The sequence below is a fragment of the Pongo pygmaeus genome, chromosome 15 (genome assembly GCF_028885625.2).
Source record: "Pongo pygmaeus isolate AG05252 chromosome 15, NHGRI_mPonPyg2-v2.0_pri, whole genome shotgun sequence".
Taxonomy (NCBI): domain Eukaryota; kingdom Metazoa; phylum Chordata; class Mammalia; order Primates; family Hominidae; genus Pongo; species Pongo pygmaeus.
The window spans coordinates 76,608,201-76,629,182 of NC_072388.2; the positions used below are offsets into that span (position 1 = coordinate 76,608,201).

Here is a 20,982-nt window from a genome sequence, read left to right on the forward strand (position 1 = left end):
CACTCCAACCTGGGCGATATGCATGAAACGCCATCTCAAAAAAAAAAAAAAAAGACTTGTTTAATTTTTATATATTAGTTTATAGATATATATATTTACATAAATAATAGTTTTACATGTTTTTACACTGTATTTATTATTTTGCAACTTGTTTTTACTAACCAAAATATCCTGGAGCCCTGTTGATGTCAGTACATTCTTGTGAAGGAATACATATTCATAATATTCCATAGTGCATATGAACCATAATTTAATCTTTTTAGTACTGATTACCATGTGGGTTGTTTCCAGTTTTTCACTGTTATGAACAACACTGATAAATATCTTTTTACACATATTGTGTCCATGTATTTCTATAGGGGAGATACTAAGGAAGTAGAATTGCTAGGTCAAAATTTATGTGAACACTGATAATTAGCCTCCAAAGAGCTTTACTAATTTACATTCCCACGGTAGTACATGAGTGCCCATTTCCACATGTCCACACCTACAGTGAATATCCATTCATTCAACATATACTGAGTAACTACTATCTGCCAGGAACTGTACTAGACACCAGGGCATGTCTCTGCCATGTGGCACTTACAGCCTAGTGGAAAGGAACCATAATTATTTATCATTATTTCCTTAAAAGGATTATTTCCTTATTTAGTAAATGATGTAGAATGTTATATCAGAAATGCTATGAAAAAAACAGAGTATTTACCATACTGTGTAAAGAAAACTAGGAATGGCAGTGGAACTGAAATTTTCAATGAGGGTAGTGAAGGAAGATCTCACCAAGGTGATATTTCAGCAAAGACTGGAAGGCAGTGAGGGTGAGGGTGCAGATCTCTGGGAGAACATTCCAGGCAAAGGTAAAAGTTCAGTGTGAAAGTCTCAAGGCAAGGATGTGCTTGGCATCTTCAGAAGTAAAACAAGGAGACCAGTGTGGCTGAGACAGAGTGGGTGAGAGGACCAAGAGGAAATGGGGGACCAGATGGGTTGGGGTTTGTAGGCAATTGACAGGACTTTGGCTTGTACTCAGAGTGAGGAGCAACATAAGAGCTTTGAGCACAAGAGTGACATGATCTGTCTCAGGTGTTAATAGCTTCACTCTGGCTGCTATGTTGAGGATAAAATATGGGGGAAGAGAAGGGGGCCAAGCACGGAAGGAGGAGCTATTAAGACACTATTGTAATAACCCAGTTGAGAGATGATAGTGACTTGGGCCAGGGCAGTAACAGTGAGGTAAACACAAGTGGTTAGACTCTGGATACTTAAAAGGTAGAGCCAACATTTCCTGTGGTATTAGAAGTAGGATGTGAGTGGGCCTGGCACAATGGCTCACACCTGTAATCCCAGCACTTTGGGAGGCCGAAGTGGGTGGATCACTTGAGGTCAGGAGTTCGAGACCAGCCTGGCCATCATGGTGAAACTCCATATCTACTAAAAATACAAAAATTAGCTGGGTGTGGTGGCGCACGCCTGTAATCCCAGCTACTTGAGGTGGAGGCAGGAGAATCGCTTGAACCCAAAAGGCGGAGGATGCAGTGAGCAGAGATAGCACCACTGCACTCCAGCCTGGGTGACAGAATGAGAGTCAAAAAAAAAAAAAAGAAGTAGAATGTGAGTGAAAGAGAGTCAAGAGATAATGTAATTAATTTTGCCAAATAAATGGGTACAAATACACATCTACTACTTTAATTTGCATTTCTATCTGCTAGTGAGGTTAGCATCTTTTTAGATGTTTATTGGCTATTTGCATTGTTTTCTTCAGAAAAGTTCCAGTTTTGCTTTGTTCTCCTTTAGTTTTACTTGGTTAACACTTCCTTACCAAAAATCTTGCTGCTCATGGGTTAACTTTTGTTTGCTGTTTATCCAACCTCTGTGAGATTAACTTCTCATTTTAGAAATATAGTATTGCAGAAGTGGTAGGTCACACAAGAGTTACTTCGCAAGCTCCTTATAGATGAGACAACTGGGGCCCAAAAAGGTTCACTGAGGCTCAGCTGAAGATTTAGTCAAGGTCACACAGCTAAGTGTTGGAATTTTACTAGAATTAGCTTTTCTGGTAACCAGTCAATGTTACTTTCCATCTACTGTACCATCTTATCTTAATAAGAAGTCTTTTTTTTTTTTTTAAGACAGAGTTTCGCTCTTGTTGCCCAGGCTGGAGTGCAGTGGCCCGATCTCGGCTCACTACAACCTCTGCCTCCCGGGTTCAAGCGATTCTCCTGCCTCAGCCTCCCGAGTAGCTGGGATTACAGGCGCGTGCCACCATGCCTGGCTAATTTTTGTATTTTCAGTAGAGACGGGGTTTCAACATCTTGGCCACACTGGTCTTGAACTCCTGACCTCGTGTTCCACCTGCTTCGAACTCCCAAAGTGCTGAGATTACAGGTATGAGCCACTGTGCCTGGCCAGAAGTCTGTCTTACCAATAAAATTAGAGCCAACAAACCCATCTCCAGGAGGGCTCGAATTTGTATAGGTAGCTGATCAAAAGGAAAATCAGTAGAAATTTACCATTCAGGCTAAGGCATTAGATATGCATTGCTTCTACTGTGACCTTGGAAACAGGAGAAAACAGGTGAGATGTCTTTCCTTCTAGGTCCTCCTGTCAATCACGTTGAGATCAAGTCACCCCAAGGGCCCCCTTCTGCCTCATTACCATTCTAATTTGCCTTATTGGATCCACCTAGGGTAAGGTCTTTTTTTTTTTTTTTTTTTTCTACTCTAATAAACCAAGATTTTAGATTAAGGGAAAAGAGAAATGGGGTAAGACCAGCTTATCTTAGTGACCAAAGAACTGAGAAAATGAGAACACTGGAAAGCCAAGTCTCGCTGAGTCTGTCCTGTTCAGCAGGACATCTATGTCTGAGGCCCTGGCACCTTTCCAGGAAAAACCAGACATGGGGTGCAAAAAAAGAGCAACAGGCAAGAGGCTCTACCAAAATAATAAGCAGAGAGTAGTGAGTGGATCCACTTTAGCCAGACATATTTTAAAATAAGAGGAAGCACAGAGAAAATTCCTCTTCCAGCCTGGCCAATGTGGTGAAACCCTATCTCTACTAGAATACAAAATAATTAGCCAGGCATCATGGCACGTGCCTATAGTCCCAGCTACTCAGGAGGCTGAGGCAGGAGAATCACTTGAACCCGGGAAGCGGAGGTTGCAGTGAGCAGGGATTGCGCCACTGCACTCCAGCCTGGACGACAAGACACTCCGTCTCAAAAAAAAAAAAAAAAAAAAAAAATTTTTTTTTTTTGGCTGGGCGCAGCGGCTCACGCCTGTAATCCCAGCACTTTGAGAGGCCGAGGTGGGTGGATCACGAGGTCAGGAGTTCAAGACCAGCCTGGCCAACATGGTGAAACCCTGTCTCTACTAAAAATACAAAAATTAACCAGGTGTGGTGGCGGGTGCCTGTAATCCCAGCTACCCATTGTAGCTGGGTACACTACACTCCAGCCTGAACGACAAGAGCAAAACTCTGCCTCAAAAAAAAAATGTTTTTTTGTTTTTTTTTTGAGACGTAGGCTCGCTCTGTCACCCAAGCTGGAGTGGACTGCAGTGGCATGATCTGTGCTCACTGCAACCTCCACCTCCCAGGTTCAAGCGATTCTCCTGCCTCAGCCTCCCGAGTAGCTGGGACTACAGGCACGTGCCATAATGCCTGGCTAATTATTTTGTATTCTAGTAGAGATGGGGTTTCACCATGTTGGCCAGGCTGGTCTTGAACTTCTGAGCTCAGGCAATCCGCCCGCCTCGGCCTCCCAAAGTGCTAGGATTACAGGCATGAGCCACTGTGCCCAGTCTTAAAAAATGTTTTAAAAAGATTTTTAATGTCAAAAATATCAGACAAGCCAGGCACGGTGGCTCATGCCTGTAATCCCAGAGCTTCAGGAGGCTCAGGCAGGTGGATCACTTGAGCTCAGGAGTTCAAGACCAGCCTGGGAAACATGGTGAAATCCTGTCATTACAAAAATATCAGAAAAGTTAGCCAGGCATGGTGGTGCCTGTAGTCCCAGCTACTTGGGAGGCTGAGGTGGGAAGGTTGTTTGAGCCCAGGAGATTGGGGCTGCAGTGAGCTATGATCGCACCACTGCACTCCAGCCTGGGCAACAGAGCCAGACCCTGTCTCAAAAAAACAAAACAAACAAAAAAATCAAATAACTCTGGTGCCCAGTAGATGGGGTAGGCGGAGAGGGGGGTGCGCAGAAAGAGAAAAAAAAATTAAAAATCAGAAATACAGAAAAGCACAAGTAAGTATCAACTGTAATTCCACCAACATTCATGTTTTGGTATTCACATCATTCCAGTTTAAAAAAATATGTAAACATTTCATCCCTGAAAGGTCTGAACAAAAAAACATAAAATAAAAATGTCAACATTCTATACAAAATTAGGTTACTATGGACAGTTTCATAATTGGATTTCTCACCTAAATACAGTATAAACATTTCCCCTTATCTCTAACTATTCTTGTAAAACATGGCCTTTAAAGGCTACATAGGGTTATGGCATATCCAGTATACAAGCTCCACAAAGGAAAGTACTTGTGCAGCCAAAGAACAGTGCTCAGTAGCCACGTGCTGAAAAGTACATGAATTTAACTCCCTGTTGCTGGATATTGAGTATATTTCATATTTTGTCTATTATAAATACTCTCACACAAAAATCTTTCTGGACAGCTCTGATTACTTTCCACAGACTCAATTCCTAGAAGTAAAATTTACTGGGACAAAGGGTACACATTTGAAAACATTATTAGGATGACCACATAAATTATCATTGAATGAGAGACCACTTCTGGGTGGAAAAGGAGATCCAGGACTACCCTGGTCAAAGTAGGATAAAAAGTCACAGATTACATGATGCCAAATTTTGCCTTAGGGGCTGTAACAATTTACATCCCTACTAACAGAGTATTAGAAAACCAATTTCTCAGGGCCTAACGTCTGTGACTTTACTGTTTTTTTTTTTTGAGATGGAGTTTTGCTCTTGTTGCCGAGGCTGGAATGCAATGGCGTGACTTGGCTCACTGCAACCTCCGCCTCTCAGGTTCAAGTGATTCCCCTGCCTCAGCCTCCCAAGTAGCAGGGACTACAGGCGCTCGCCAACACGCCCAGCTAATTATAATTATGTATTTTTTTTTTTGAGATGAAGTCTTGCTGTTGTTACCCAGGCTGGAGTGCAATGGCATGATCTCAGTTTACTGCAACCTCTGCCTCCTAGGTTTAAGCGATTCTCCTGCACCAGCCTCCTGAGTAACTGGGATTGCAGGCGCCTGCCACCATGCCTGGCTAATTTTTGTATTTTTAGTAGAGATGGGGTTTCACCATGTTAACCAGGCTGGTCTCAAACTCCTGACCTCAAGTGATCCACCCACTTCGGCCTCCCAAAGTGCTGGGATTACAGGTGTGAGCCACCCCACGCCTGGCCAATTTTGTATTTTTAGTAGAGACTGGGTTTCGCCATGTTGGTCAGGCCGGACTTGAACTCTGACCTCAGGTGATCCACCTCCCTTGGCTTCCTAAAGTGCTGGGATTACAGGCATGAGCCACAGCGCCCAGCCCTGTTTTTAGAGGCAGGTTTTTGCTGTTGCCCAGGCTGGAGTGCAGTAGCACAATCATAACTCACTGTAACCTTGAACTTCTGGGCTCAAGTGATCCTCCCGTCTTAGCCTGCCAAAGTGCTGGGATTACAAACATGAGCCACTGCGCCTGGCCTACTCTTTTTTTTTTTTTTTTTTTTTTTGAGACGGAGTCTCGCTCTGTCGCCCAGGCTGGAGTGCAGTGGCACGATCTCGGCTCACTGCAAGCTCTGCCTCCCGGGTTCACGCCATTCTCCTGCCTCAGCCTCCCGAGTAGCTGGGACTACAGGCGCCCGCCACCACGCCCGGCTGTTACATTATATACATCTTCAATTATATGTGCTTCATAAAAATATATAAATAAAAGTAGAGAGAGAGCCAGAGAAAGTGGGGAGGGCTAGAGGGAGGAGAGAGATGAGGTTGGGGAGAGAGAGAGCGTGAATATTTAATTGTACGAATGATCTGTTCACCATCCCAGGAGACAGGAATGTGCTATTCTCTTGGCTGGCCTGTTTCTACCTGCTTCTCATAGCATAAACATCTCACTTCATGGAGTGAGTCTACAATGTAGTTACGTGTTTTTTGTACAACATGGTTCCCATACACAAACCAATGCCTTTATCTGACACACAAGTGAAGAAAGAATAATCTGTCTTAATGCTAGACTGTCTCTGTTGGATTTACTAAATGACAGTATATTGGTTTCTGTAGGTCACATTTAACATACATTGTAGAAAATTTAAGGTTAACAGTGGTAATCTTATCCAGTGGTATTAACCAGGCGTGGTGGCGCATGCCTGTAATGCCAGCTACTCAGGAGGTTGAGGCAGCAGAATCGCTTGAACCTGGGAGGTGGAGGTTGCAGTGAGCTGAGATTGTGCCATTGCACTCCAGCCTGGGCAACAACTGTGAAACTCTGACTCAAAACAAAAACAAAAACAAAAACAAAGAACCTAGCTTACACGTAAGAGATAAATCCATAATTTTTATTCATTTAAAAAACCCTGCTATTACCATATGAATTCAATATTCAATGCCCGTAATTTAAAAAAGGGGCAGAGCAGGACAGATGAGACATGTAAATTTAATAACATGCATTGCAAACAGTAGGTACCAAATGGGCTTCCAGCCAGTCCTCCACACAAGGAAGTTAGGATGTTTCAAAGAGCCCATATAATAAAACAATTTTGGCACATCATGTTTCTAGGAAGGAGCACTTAATTCTCTTTCAAATACCAATATCCCTTTAGGAAGATGGTAGTCTATAGTATCTTCATTTTATGAATGAGGAAACCGAAGTCCAGAGAAACGTAAAGTAACCTGGACCATGATATAGTCAGTCAAATTGTTGGGGATATAAAGATCAAAACTTGGTGTTGCCTACATTTTCCAAGCCGCTTACCCTCAGACAATACAGCAGTGACTGGAATATCAAGAAATGTTCTGTCTTCTGTGAGACAGCCACAAAGAATACTTAGGGCAGAGCAGAATGGTGTAGGGCAGAAACAGCTAGAGGGCTTCAATAGCATGAACAATACGGCAAAGAAAAACAGAAAAAAAACCTTAATCCCAGATAGACTAAACCCCAAAGACAGATATAGATCTTTAATTTTAAATCAAGTGAGTTTATTCATGGAGAAAACAGTAACAAAACACCCTTGGGACTTTTTTACTCCAACAATTAAAATTGCATTAAAAAGCCAACAGGGAGTTTGGAGACCGAAATGACGTGTGGAGAAACTAAATTCCCCTTTCCTTGGGTTTACCTATATTTACCTTTTCGGCAAGAGAGACAGTTGTGATTAATTTGTTTTCTAAGAGACAAGACTTTCCAGTTCCATTGTTTTCATGTGTAAAGGATTCTTCTGTGAGAGCTAGAGAGGTGGAAGAGAAGATCAAACAATTTGATGATGCCTGAGGGAGTTAAGAAGATGAGACTAATAGCTGGTTCATGGAACCACAATTTTACCATCAATTACCAGATGGAGTGGAGGGAGGGGTACTGTATTCCCATTAATAAAATCTGAGGTATTTAAATACTCTGCAAACATGGAAACTCACTTCTACCTTCCTCAAAGGAAATAGCAGAGGCTGAGAAGGCTGTTGTGGAAGAACATACCTCCTTGGACTGACTTCTCAACATACATTACAGCCAACATGTAACTAGGATCAGACCATGTCAAACACTTCTCTGAGCAAAGTGGCTGAGTTTACTTCTGCATGGGTTCCAAGGCAACAGTGTGATCAACAATGAGTTCTTCCCTGTCTCTGTTTTTGGCTTGTCTGGGTGCTGAAGTCCACGGCAATACACAATAACATGGTCATTTACGGTAAGCAGGTGCCTGAGTAAAAGGATGGGATCTCCAAGTCTCAGCTGTCAGGGTTTATCCTGGCCCGTTTTACTTTGCTATTCTGGTCATCCAGATGGCAGAAACCTTCTGTACTGATGTCTCTTTTTTTATCCTCGATGGGTTCTAGAGGGAAATTCTGGTCTGTGGCCAGGACCTGTCGGACAGTCATGTTAACACGAGCGGTCTTCAGGTAGCTGGCACACACCTGCCAGTCCTCCATAGAACAAGGCTCTATCATTGAATCTCTCGGGAGGACAGCAGGGAGAGGTGCCTCTAGGCAGTGAGGCAGGCCTTCCCCTTCTGGATTTGGAAGGACACGAGGGACTGCGTGGTTCAAGAGGCGGCTGAAACCCGACATTATCATGATGTCACCACTGTGCATAAACATGGCCGTGGGGGCCTCATCCCTTTGAAGACCACCCAGGAGAAAGATGGCAGACTGTCCAAAGCTACAAAACATAAGTAAAAACAACACACAACAATAAAAAATAAATAAATTTTGTTTATTAACTATGACTGGGAAAGTTACTGCCAACTGTGTTATTTTGTAATTTCGGCTTGATATTTATTGCTCCCAAATCCTCCTTTTTAAACTGTGTTAAGATCCTTCTCTTCTGGCTTATGTCTATGAGTGACCAACTCATGACATTCTACCTATAGTTATGACAGCCCACAGAACTGCTGCAAAATAAAATTGGATGCAGTTAAATAAGCAAATGGAGAACTTAGCTTTAACATTATCCATTTAAGTTTTATTGATGCTTTTTTTTTTAAAGACAGAGTCTTATTTCATCACCCAGGCTGGAGTGGCTGGAGTACAGCGGCGCGATCTCGGCTCACTGCAACCTCAGCCCCCTGGGTTCAAGTGATTCTTGTGCCTCAGCCTCCAGAGTAGCTGGGATTACAGGCGTGTGCCACCACACCCGACTAATTTTTGTATTTTAGTAGAGATGGGGTTTTACCATGTTGGCCAGGCTGGTCTCAAACTCCTGACCTCAAGTGATCCACCGGCCTCGGCCTCCCAAAGTACTGGGACTACAGGTGTAAGCCACCATGCCCAGCCTATTGATGTGTCTTCGAGTCTTTCAATAAAATCATTTGAGTTCTTTACTATGTTTACCATTCCTCATTTTAAAGATAAGGCAATTAATAAAAGGCACTTTCCTGAGATACAGATGCAAAACTTGGCACAAATTTAAACTTACTTTTAGGGAGACAAGGAGAGTAAACTACTCAGGCTTTTGTGCTTTGCTCTATATTTTGCTCTTCTATACCAAAGGTCACTCACTTTGCTTTTATGGCCTTCCACTTGTCTATTCCACAGAGCACTGACAATACCTTTCATTATAAAAGGTAGGCTACAGCCAGGTGCGGTGGCTCACGCCTGTAATCTCAGCACTTTGGGAGGCTGAAGTGGGCGGATTGCCTGAGCTCAGGAGTTCACAACCAGCCTGGGCAATGCGGTGAAACCCCATCTCTACTAAAAAAAAAAAAAAATTAGCTGGGTGTGGCGGTGTGCACCTGTAGTTCCAGCTACTCAGGAGGCTAAGGCAAGAGAATCACTTGAAACTGGGAGGCGGAGGTTGAAGTGAGCTGAGATCACACCACTGTACTCCAGCCTGGGCGACAGAGCGAGACTCTGTCTCAAAAAAAAATAATAAATAAATAAATAAATAAAAAATAAAAGGTAGGCTCCATGTGTCTTAAACAGAGATACTAACTATAATTTGTTAAAATTCCCAGAAGTGGAAGATTACAGAGTCCAACCATTTTTTTAAAGTTAAATACCTGTATTTATTTTAGAGTAAAATGCCTTAGAAAAAAGAATTAAATGATAAAAAGTAATCCCAAATCCCTGGAACTAACTCACCTGAATGACAGCAAGGGTTTGGAGTGATCTAGCTCAGATCTGTCTACGTGGATTCCCAGTGTGGAGTCCAGGCGGTAGTAATTCAGGATCCCTGCTTCGGCTCGGAAATCCTCAAATCCACAGGCAGCGGCTACTTGCTCTGAGAGGAAAGCCAGGTCAGAAGGGAAAGGTGTGTAACGATCTGCTGAGTATTTCTTTGGTAAATGTAGAGAGAATAAGAAAAATAAACAACGATCTCAGGAATACAGGAAACTGTAAGATTAATTACCACTTTAAAATAATCTTACATACAAAGTCATATTAACATACTAACACAGCATTATCTATCCATTCTTTTTTTTTTTTTTAAGACAGGGCCTCAATCTGTTGCCCAGGCCAAAGTCCAGTGGTATGATCATGGCTCACTGTAGCCTAGACCTCCTGGACTCAGTGATCCTCCTACCTCAGTCTCCCAGGTAGGTAGGACCACAGGTACGTGCCACCATGCCTGGCTAATTTTTTTTTTTTTTTTTTTTTTTGGCAGAGATGGGGTCTCACTATGTTGCCTAGACTGGTCTCAAACGATCCTCCTGCCTCAGTCTCCCAAAGCGTTGTGATTACAGACATAAGCCACTGTGCCCGGTCTATCCATCCATTCTTGGGGTATCCAATGATCTAATAATGAATCGTTCAAAAACCCAAGCACCTGTTATATAACAGGCACTGTGCTATATACTGCATTGAGTCTATACATGAAGCAATTACTCCACCACCCTCCAGTTAGTATACTCTATCTGTAAATGAGATAGTTCTATTAGGGTAAAAAGGCAACTCAAAACTGTCATTGCCAACAGGTGCCCAAGGAAACACAATGACTAAATATAATGTAGTATCCTGGATAAGATCCTGGATAATAGAAAATTAGATATAAAAACAAAGATATTAGTTAAAAACTAAGGAAATCTAAATGAAGTACGAATGCTATTACAGTAATGTATTACTATTGGTTAACCATTTGAGACAAAGGTACCATACTAAGGTAAGATGTTAATAATAGGGGGAGAGCACGAGCTCTCTCTGTACTATCTTCTCAACTTTTCTGCAAATCTAAAACTATCCTAAACTAAAAAGTTAATTTATAAAAAGGCAACTCAAATACTATAGCCAGTTTGGTTTTGGACCTCTCAGCTCGCAACATGGCTTAGTGGCAATTTGACTGGTCAATCTGATGGGATGACATGCTCAAAACGTCGGAACTAACTCTCATTTATAGCATGGCCAAGATAGGCCTTTAAATTGGAAGTAATTTCCTGAACTTACTTCCCTGGGCTGTCTCTGTTTTTACACCTAAGGATCACAAATATCTTTTTCCACTTAAAAAAAAAATACTCTTTTTTTTTTTTTTTTTTTGAGACTGAGTCTCATTCTGTCACCCAGGCTGGAGTGCAGTGGTACGATCTCGGCTCACTGCCACCTCTGCCTCCCAGATTCAAGTGATTCTCCTGCCTCAGCCTCCTGAGCAGCTGGGATTACAGGTGCCCGCCACCATGCCCAGATAATTTTTGCATTTTTAGTAGGAACAGCGTTTCACCATGTTGGCCGGGGTGGTCTTGAACTCCTGACCTCAAGTGAACTGCCTGCCTCGGCCTCCCAAAGTGCTGGGAGTACAGGTGTGAGCCACCATGCCTGGCCTGGCCATAATACTCTCTATAACATCTTCCTGCATGAGTGACATGGCTGCAGTTATGATTAAGACTTTCACTTACAGGTTCCTATATGGATGAATCTGAGGGCTATTTGGGCTACATGTACCTGACAGACTCTTCTTTTGTCTTGATGCTCCTCTGCTCTCACTTTTCTTTGCTAAATTAACCTCAAATCTGATCAGAAAATCTACTTTTGTCTCATATCTCTACTAGTGTCTGGATGCATTCTAGCTGAAGCAGCAGAGTCACAGGTTTGGACAGCAAGTATTTACTTTGGCCAGAAGTGACCTTTAACTTCAGGTGTAAGGAAGACTCTTGATGAATGGCCTGGTCTCTTCAGTTGGAACTTTTCTGTTTTTTATTTTTTCTCCTTTTACTGAACTGCAAATTAGAAGAGTTCCTATTTAATTTATCAAAACTCAAAGTGTGGTTAGAGAACTTTAAGTTTTCCTCTATCATTTTAAGCTTTAGTTCCTCAGATAATCAAACAGTCAAGGCTGTCATTCTGGCTGTAGATAGCCTCTGCTATAATGAAATAATCACCCTTTTGGGCTTTCAACCCTGCCCAAACTGTCTCTGCATTACTCACTACTTTTTCTTTTAAAGTTCTCTTTCACTTTTCTCTTACTACTCATTCAGTTTTTGGTCATTTTTACTCCCTGTTTTTCTTAGTCAATGAGGTTAACTTTGAGGTCTTGGGGAATAACAATATCAACAGTAAAAATATTATCACCAAAAAAAAAAGCTAACATTTATTGTGATAATGCATTTAACTGCTTAGAATAGCCAGACACCACTGAGATCACTTTATAGGCACTGATCACTTAATTTTCACAACTGCCTTATGAGGTAGGCACTATCATTACCAGAGGAAGGATTCAAACTCAGGCTGTCTAATCCAAAGAAAATCACATGGCATTTCCCCCCCCAAAATATCTAGTTTCCTATTGAGTCTGTATCGCTGAAAGTAAGAATTATATCACAAATATTTTTAAAACAAATTTGTCATTATTTGGAGCAGTTAATGTATCTGTTAATAGGTTGGGTTGGCTGGAATTGTGGAGCTTTTAGAAAGTAACTAGTTATTGCGAGGCTGAGGTGTAAGGATCACCTGAGTCTGGGGAGGTCAAGGCTACAGTGATTGTGCCACTGCACTCCAGCCTAGGTGACAGTGTAAGACCATTACAAAAAAAACACATACACAAAAAAAACAGACAAAGAAAGTAACTGGTTAGTAGGCAAAGAAAATGGTCTATACCAATATTTTTTTTCATTTTATTCTTATGATCAGTATATCCACTTGGTGGCAAATGTCTAATTGAGACAAGAGGCACTGCACTGCTAGTTACAAGGCATTTTCTAAAGCATAGAGGATAGGAAAGAAGAAATTGTAGCTCAAGAAAACACGAAACTGTCAACTGTAGGAAATTCTTTTCCACCTCCTTCCTTCCTAGACATTATAGAGCAGGCAAATATTTTTTTTTTTTTTGAGACAGGGTCTTGCTCTGTCACCCAATTGGACTGCAGTGGTACAATCTTGGCTCACTGCAACCTCTGCCTCCCAGGCTCAAGCGATCCTCCCTCCCCAGCCTTCTGAGTAGCTAGAACCACAGGCATGCGCCACCACATCTGGCTAATTTTTCTATTTTTTGTAGAGATGGGGTTTCACTATGTTGCCCCAGGCTGGTCTGGAACTTCTGAGCTCAAGCGATCTTCCCACTTCAGCCGCCCAAAGTGCTTGGATTACAGGCGTGAGCCACCGCGTGCGATCGGTATCCATATGTTGGAAGTTCTTTTGTGAGCTGACGAATGAACAATTGAAATACATGGAGCTTCTTTTACTCCAGGCAGATATTACACAGAAAAATAAGTGCTCTTGAATGTGCCTTTGTTGCACAATAAAAATTAAAAAAAAAAAAAGAAAAAGAAAAATATATGCTCAACAAACTCTCACTAATAATGGAAATAAAGATGGTGAGAACTGCTCTTGAAAACAGTTCTATATTCTTGGAACCTACTGTGAGAAAGCACTGGTGACTTCTGATATAATAAAATTCATTCCTCTTGAGATACCTGAGGAGAGATTTTTTTTTTTCTTTTCTGAGATAGAGTCTTGCTCTGTCACCCAGGCTGGAGTGCAGTGGTGCGATCTTGGCTCACTGCAACCTCCACCTCCTGGGTCCAAGCAATCCTCCCACCTCAGCCTCTTGAGTAGCTGGGACTGCAGGCATGTGCCACCAGGCCCGGCAAACTTTTGTATTTTTTGTAGAGACAGGGTTGTGCCACGTTGCCCAGGCTGGCAGCAAACTCCTGACCTTAAGTGATCCACCCACCTCGGCCTCCCAAAGTGCTGGGATTACAGATGTGAGCCACGGCCCCTGGCCGAGTTGAGATTTTTAAAGGAAATAAAAGAAAGGGATCCTCCCACAAATGTATAATCTTGATATCTTAAGCGTGGTTAGGAAGAAATACAACTATGTGGGCTAAAGAAGCCTATAAACAGAAAACAAAAGAATTAAGAAAACCTGAATACCTTACTGTCCCAGTTATAATGGTAGCCTACGGTCACCCAACGCAGTTTCTCCAGTAAACTTCGGGGTCTCCGTTTAGTCACTTCTTTATATCTGCAAAGATTGGTGACAAAAGAGGAATTATTCATGTAAAATGGCAGCAATAGTCATTTGTATGGACTCTGGAGTTAAAATTTAGTATTACATGGTATAAGCTGCTAGCCAAGACTCAGTAGGAGAAATTAGAAGAGATAAATGAATAGACCAAGATACATTAACAGAGAAAAACATGTTAGCACTTCTAACTTATAATCCTTTGTTCTAAATCCTCTGCTGAATGGGGTCAACTTTAAATCACAAGCCTCCAGCATCTTGGTAATGATAAAATAAGAATGACAACAATGACAAGAGAAATGTCTTTACCTGTCCATGGGAAATGGTACCAAGAGCACTATGGGCAATCAAAAACATGACTTACAGAACATTTTCAGTTTGGTTTGCTAAAAGCAGGGTACGGTTAATCACAATGATTTCTATGTCTATAATGACGGTGGCTTCCCAGAATTGCAGGCTGGGAAAAAAAAAGTTTAGCAAAATATAGTGTATAGTACGATAAAAAATAACTGGTTTAACATGACTTCTTTAACTCTGTATAACATAGCTTAGATAACCAAGGCTTAGCTAACAATTAAGGCACCACTGTAACTGATTTGGTTTCTGACATACCCTTGTTCAAACCACAGGAGGTTTCTGTAAAACCGAGAGGTGCTCTTTCTGCAATTACATCTTGTCTGATCAAATCTATGTGATTAACTACTCTTTTTTTTTTTTTTTTTTCGAGACAGAGTTTCGCTCTTGTTGCCCAGGCTGGAGTACAATGGCGCGATCTTGGCTCACCACAGCCTCCACCTCCCAGGTTCAAGCAATTCTCCTGCCTCAGCCTCCCAAGTAGCTGGGATTACAGGCATGCACCACCACGCCCAGCTAATTTTGTATTTTTAGTAGAGATGGGGTTTCTCCACATTGAGGCTGGTCTTGAACTCCTGACCTCAGGTGATCTCCCTGCCTCGGCCTCCCAAAGTGCTGGGATGACAGGCGTGAGCCCCCACGACCGGACCACTACTCTTTTTCTAAAGAGGAAGCTTGTTTGTTTGGCTCACCTCCAAATAGCTAAAAATATGAAAATGGTAGGTCTAATGATTTAATTTTTCTCTGTTATTTACATCATTGATCAATCAAAAATTTTTTTGTCCAAAACTATGGCTGTTTAAAAAAGAAAAAATCAGATTCCTTTAAGGAATCTGATTGTGACAGGAAATGGAAAATGTAATAGAAAGTCTAAGGAGAAATTAGAGGGAAACTGAACGCAGTATAAAGTCTAGTACTAAAGTAAACAGCAGACTTTGAGGGGCACGAGAATTAAGAAAAAGGAGAGCTCAAAGTCAGCTGTCGAATCAGTTGGGGCTTCTTGGTAGTTGGGAGTTGAGCACGACACTGAAGAATGGGCAGCATTTAAACAGGGAGTGATGCAGTATGAGCACACAGCACAACCAAAAGCAAAGGATTTATGGAGACCCACACTGTTCAGTGGCACTCATCTTGATGTCTGACAAAGAGTTTACGGAATAGATGCTATCTGTCCTCACAGAGTTTACATTCTAAGAAAGACATCATGACACATACATACGTCAAGACCAGCAGATAAAAAGAAATGGACAAACACTGGTTTACTTAGGACAGGTGTGCAGAAGAGACATAGTAGACTTGACTGATGGTCTGCTTACAAAGATGGTCCTTGGCAAGGTTCACACAATTTTCTGGAAGTGTTAAGAGTGGCTTACTGCACCTAAACTGTGCAAACAATATGGTTTATGGTCAACACCTCCTTTGCTTCTGGGAGTTTGTGATTTTGGCATGTGTCAGGCAGAGGCTGCCTACATGACAAGCTCCTAGTAAAAACCTAGGCACTGAGTTTCTTTGGTAGACATTTCACAGATTTTGTCACAACCCATTGTCATATTCGGTGTGACTTCCTTGGGAGAGGACTTTTGGAGGCATGCACCTGGTTTTTCCTGGACTTTGCTCCAGGCACCTTTTCCCTTTGCCGATCTTGCTTTGTATGCTTTCACTGTGATAAATCTGTAAGTACAACCACATGCTGAGTGCTGAGTCTTCCTGGCGAATCATCAAATTTGGGTGTGGTTTTGGGGACTCCCTGACACAACAGGAGACAGACAACTAATAATTTAGGGAAAAATATAAGGCTTGGCCACTGACAGCAACTAACTGATTTGAACAATTACAATATGGATAACAACCACACATTATTTAATATTTGTGCATAAAAACCAAAAAATGAAAAAAATGTAATGTAGTTATTAACACAACTTGAGGTCTACCAATGTTTACTCAGCTAAAGGTACAAATAAAAGAACTCCCTGATGTTCTCCTCTAGAGAACATGTTCTTTTAGTAGCCTGAGACAGAAAAATAAGTATGACTCATGTGGACTTTGTGGTTAATGGAAATATAAACGTAGTTCCAGAGTTACATAAGCACCCTACAGAGATGATCCATTCTATTTCTCTTTCCAAGATATTACTTTGTAGCCAATTCCTTATTTTAAGGTAACCTCTAGGATACAAGAAAATGCTGTTGAAGAAAAGGATGATGATGATGATCTTATAAATATTGAAGCTAAGTGTCTTTGAGGAGGGGGAAAAAGAGAGATGGTAAAAGATGAAAGAAGTTGGTCATCTAAGACTGGAATCCAGAACTCAAAATAGATGGCACCCTGAGTATCTAAATGGCAAAGAGTCTTTTCAAAAATTTTATTTTTTGGAGACGGTGTCTCACTTTGTCACCCGGGCTGGAGGGCAATGGCACGATCTTGGCTCACTGCAACCTCTGCCTCCCAGGTTGAAGTGATTCTCCTGCCTCAGCCACCCAAGTAGCTGTGATTACAGCATGAACCACCACACCTGGCTAATTTTTGTATTTTTAGTAGAGATGGGGTTTCACCATGTTGGCTAGACTCATCTTGAACTCCTGACCTCAGGTGATCCACCCGCCTTGGCCTCCCAAAGTGCTGGGATTACAGGCGTAAGCCACTGCACCTGGCCTATTTTTATTGTTTAATTAAAACAAAAAAGAAAAATACAGAGATGTAGTCTCACCATGTTGTCCAGGATGATCTTGAACGCCTTACCTCAAGCAACCCTTCCTCCCTGACCTCCCAGAGTGCTAAGTGAGCCACCGCACCAAGCTGCAAAGTCTTTTTTTTTTAAACAAACAGTCCAGGGGTATTTTAACACCTATCATGCTATGAATCCATAGAGAATAGGTTCCAGCAGCTCAGGCTCCTTCCCATTTGTTCTCACAAAGTGTGCTTCTCTGGGTGGGGCAGGCTGGCACTTCAGTTGAACTCAGGTACCTTACTCTTTGGGTTCTTTTTCTGATCATTTTACTACACGTTTCAGGAAGCTATCTCGGCTCTTAGAGTGCTTAATGCGCACACTAATTCTCTTGGCAAGAATCTTGCCATTAACTTACTTGTTCACAACAATGCCAACAGCATGCTGAGGAACACTGTAGACTCTTCCAGTTTTGCCATGGCAACATTTGTGGGCCATTCCTTTTTGAACAGTACCCATTCCCACTCCCTTAATGTCGACATCATCCTCCTTTTTTTTTGAGATGGAGTCTTGCTCTGTCGCCTAGGCTGGAGTGCAGTGGTGCAATCTTGGCTCACCGCAGCCTCCACCTCCCAAGTTCCAGCGATTCTCCTGCCTCAGCTTCCCAAGTAGCTGGAATTACAGGCACGCACCACCACGCCCGGCTAATTTTTGTATTTTTAGTAGAGACAGGGTTTCCCCAGGTTGCCCAGGCTGGTCTTGAACTGCTGACCTCAGGTGCTCCAACTGCCTCACCCTCCCAAAGTGCTGGGATTATAGGCATGAGCCACTGCGTCCAGCTGACAATATCATCTTTCTTATAGATGCGCATATACATGGCCAAAGGAACAACCTCGTTTTCTAAAAGGCCTAGAAAACATCTATCGGGTACCTCTCCTCTTTCCCTTTGTGTTCGTCATTTTGGCAAATTACTGGAAGATGGCAGTTCCAGCTGAAAGGTGCAAAGAGTCTTAAGAGCTCTACTGAAAGCCTTTACAGAACCTGTCTTAATTACAGAACCCACTTAATTTTTGCCGAGTGTTTCTCAAACTTTAATGTGCATCAGAATCATCTAGAAGGCTTGTTGAAACTCACATGGCTGGGTCCAGACCTATCAATTCTTATTCAGCAGGTCTGGGGTGGGGGCCTAAGAACTGCATTTCTAGTAAGTTCCCAAATGATACTTATGCTGCTGGTCCAGGAATTACACTTTGAAAACCACTATTCTAGCCCAAACTAAAAAACAAAACACAATACCTTCCATTTCTTTCTAGCTCAATAACAGACTGTTTTCTTCTCTTTCTTCTTTTTTTTTTTGAGACGGAGTTTTGCTTTTGTTGCCCAAGCTGGAGTGCAATGGCGCGATCTTGGCTCACTGCAACCTCCGCTTCCCAGGTTCATGTGATTCTCCTGCCTCAGCCTCCTAAGGAGCTGGGATTACAGGTATGCACCACCACGCCCGGCTAATTTTGTATTTTTAGTAGAGATGGGGTTTCACCATGTTGGCCAGGCTGGTTTCGAATTCTGGACCTCAGGTGATCCACCTGCCTCAGCCTCCTAACAGTCATAGCTTGCTGCAGGCTCAAGCAATCCTCCCCACCTCAGCCTCTTGAGTAGCTAGAACTACAGGTGTGTGCTACCATGCCTGGCTAATTTTTAATTTTTTTGTAGAGACGGGGTCTCTCTATGTTGCCCAGGTGGGTCTTGAACTTCTAGCTTCAATCAATCCTTCTGCGTTGGCCTCCCAAAGTATCGTTACTACAGACATGAGCCACCGTGCCCAGCCTCATTTTATGAAGAATCCATACTGTTATATCAATGTCAGACTGATCTGAAACAATAAACGTAACAATAATGCAGCTTTGGAAATAATTCAAAAGGTGACAGTATTTTAGACATTTGATACGGCCACAACAAACTGCTTTTCCACCAAAAGAATTTAGTCTAATCCTCAAGAACAGAGGATATGTTTTATAAACACAGGTTTATGTTACTAACAATAAAAATTATCAAAATTATAGTGACAGCATGAATAGAATCATCCTGTAATATACCTTTTCTAATTTAGTTCCTTTTCTAAGAAGCCAAAATAACATCTCTCACTGGGAGCGGTGGCTCACGCCTGTAATCCCAGCCCTTTGGGAGGCTGAGGTGGGCGGATCACTTAAGGTTAGGAGTTCAAGACCAGCCTGGCCAACATGGTGAAACCCTGTCTCTACTAAAAAACCAAAAACTAGCCAGGCATGGTGGTCGGTGCCTGTAATCCCAGCTACTCAGGAAGCTGAGGTACGAGAATCCCTTGAACCCAGGAGGTTGCAGCGGGCCAAGATGATGCCACTGCACTCCAGGCTGGGCGACAGTGAGACTGTCTTAAAAAAAAAAAAAAAAAAAAAGGACTCTAACTGTATGATTAAAAGAAAGGCTTTGAGCTGGGCGTGGTGACTCACGCTTGTAATCCTAGCACTTTGGGAGGCCGAGGTGGGCGGATTCCCTGAGCTCAGAAGTTGGAGAACCAGCCTGGGCAACATGGTGAAACCTCGTCTCCACTAAAAATACAAAAAATTAGCCAGGCATGGTGGTGCACGCCTGTAGTCCCAGCTACTCGGGAGGCTGAGGCAGGAGCCTGGGAGGAGAAGGTTGCAGTAGACCAAGATTGTGCCACTGCACTCCAGCCTGGGCAACAGAGTGAGACCCTGTCTCGGGGGGGGGGAAGGCTTTGAGTTTTTGCGTTATAGAGGATAGAGGATGACTGGTCCAGGGATGTAAAACAAGCCAGAGTCGAGTCTTACTTTGAAAAGCATTAAGTTCAGTCCTCATAACAAAAAGAAAAAAAAAAGAATAGCTTAAAAACTTGCTTACTGCAAGAAAAATTGTGATCTTTGAGTGTCTATGCCATTTTGGGGGCAATGATATATATTTTTGTAACGTATTAGACCCATGTAAGTGCATTAGACCCTCAATTTTATATTCTCTTCTGAAAACCTGATTTCAATTCTTGCCTTTGTATTTTCTGAAAGGAAAGTAGCAACAACTCTTAATATCTGCCTTCAACATGTTGAGAGCAGGACTGGCCAGCACTAAACATTTCTTGTCTTAGTACTATTTAAGGACCCTTCTGGTTACTCATGGGCCTCTTGAGTAACAAAAACTCTAAGATTTGTTCTTGAACACTGTGAATAGTAAGGCCAAAACCATTTAACATGCTTCCAGATCATTTTTAAGCATAAAATACTGAGAGAATCACTAAAAGGGGTGGGTTGTTCTCTTTTTAAACCTGACTTGTCCAAAAGGAGGTCAAGAAGGATCAGTACCAATACAACTCTCACCTTGAAGAATGCAGGAAATATGTTGGCACCTAATACATCTTTATCCAATTATCCAAAAGAATGTGTTCAAGCAAACATGACCCTAATTATTGGGTCTCACTAAAAAAGAAACATGCTATGCTCCCTGCTGCCTTCTCCAGGCACTAGCAGAAGGATGATGGATGGGTGGGCTGGCCACCTTCTCCACTGGTGAACGTGCTCATACAGCAGTTTGCTTGGTTTCTGTCACGGGTAAGTGCCTTACATAAGCGTTGGCATTTCTCTTAGCAATCGTTTTTTTCGAGACAGAGTCTCGTTTTGTCGCCAGGCTGGAGTGCAGTGGCGTGATCTCGGCTCACTGCCATCTCTGCCTCCTGGGTTCAAGTGATTCTCCTGCCTCAGCCTCGCAAGTTGTTGGGACTACAAATGTGTGCCGCCATGCCCAGTTAATTTTTGTATTTTTAGTAGAGACGGGGTTTCACCACGTTGGCCAGGATGGTCTCGATTTCTTGAC

At 42.4% G+C, this 20,982-nt stretch overlaps 1 protein-coding gene across 1 annotated transcript in view; it reads right to left on the minus strand.

Moving 5' to 3' along the window:
- Window positions 1-7,179: 7,179 nt before the first annotated feature.
- Window positions 7,180-20,982, minus strand: part of ALKBH1 (alkB homolog 1, histone H2A dioxygenase) — a 33,733-nt gene continuing 19,930 nt past the window's right edge. The window contains exons 4-6 of the mRNA XM_054447554.2: window positions 14,015-14,105; window positions 9,797-9,990; window positions 7,180-8,375 (exon numbers count right to left, since the gene is read on the minus strand). Coding sequence (XP_054303529.1) covers window positions 7,946-8,375; window positions 9,797-9,990; window positions 14,015-14,105 — 715 coding nt within the window. The 3' untranslated portion in view covers window positions 7,180-7,945. The remainder of the gene's footprint in view (window positions 8,376-9,796; window positions 9,991-14,014; window positions 14,106-20,982) is intronic.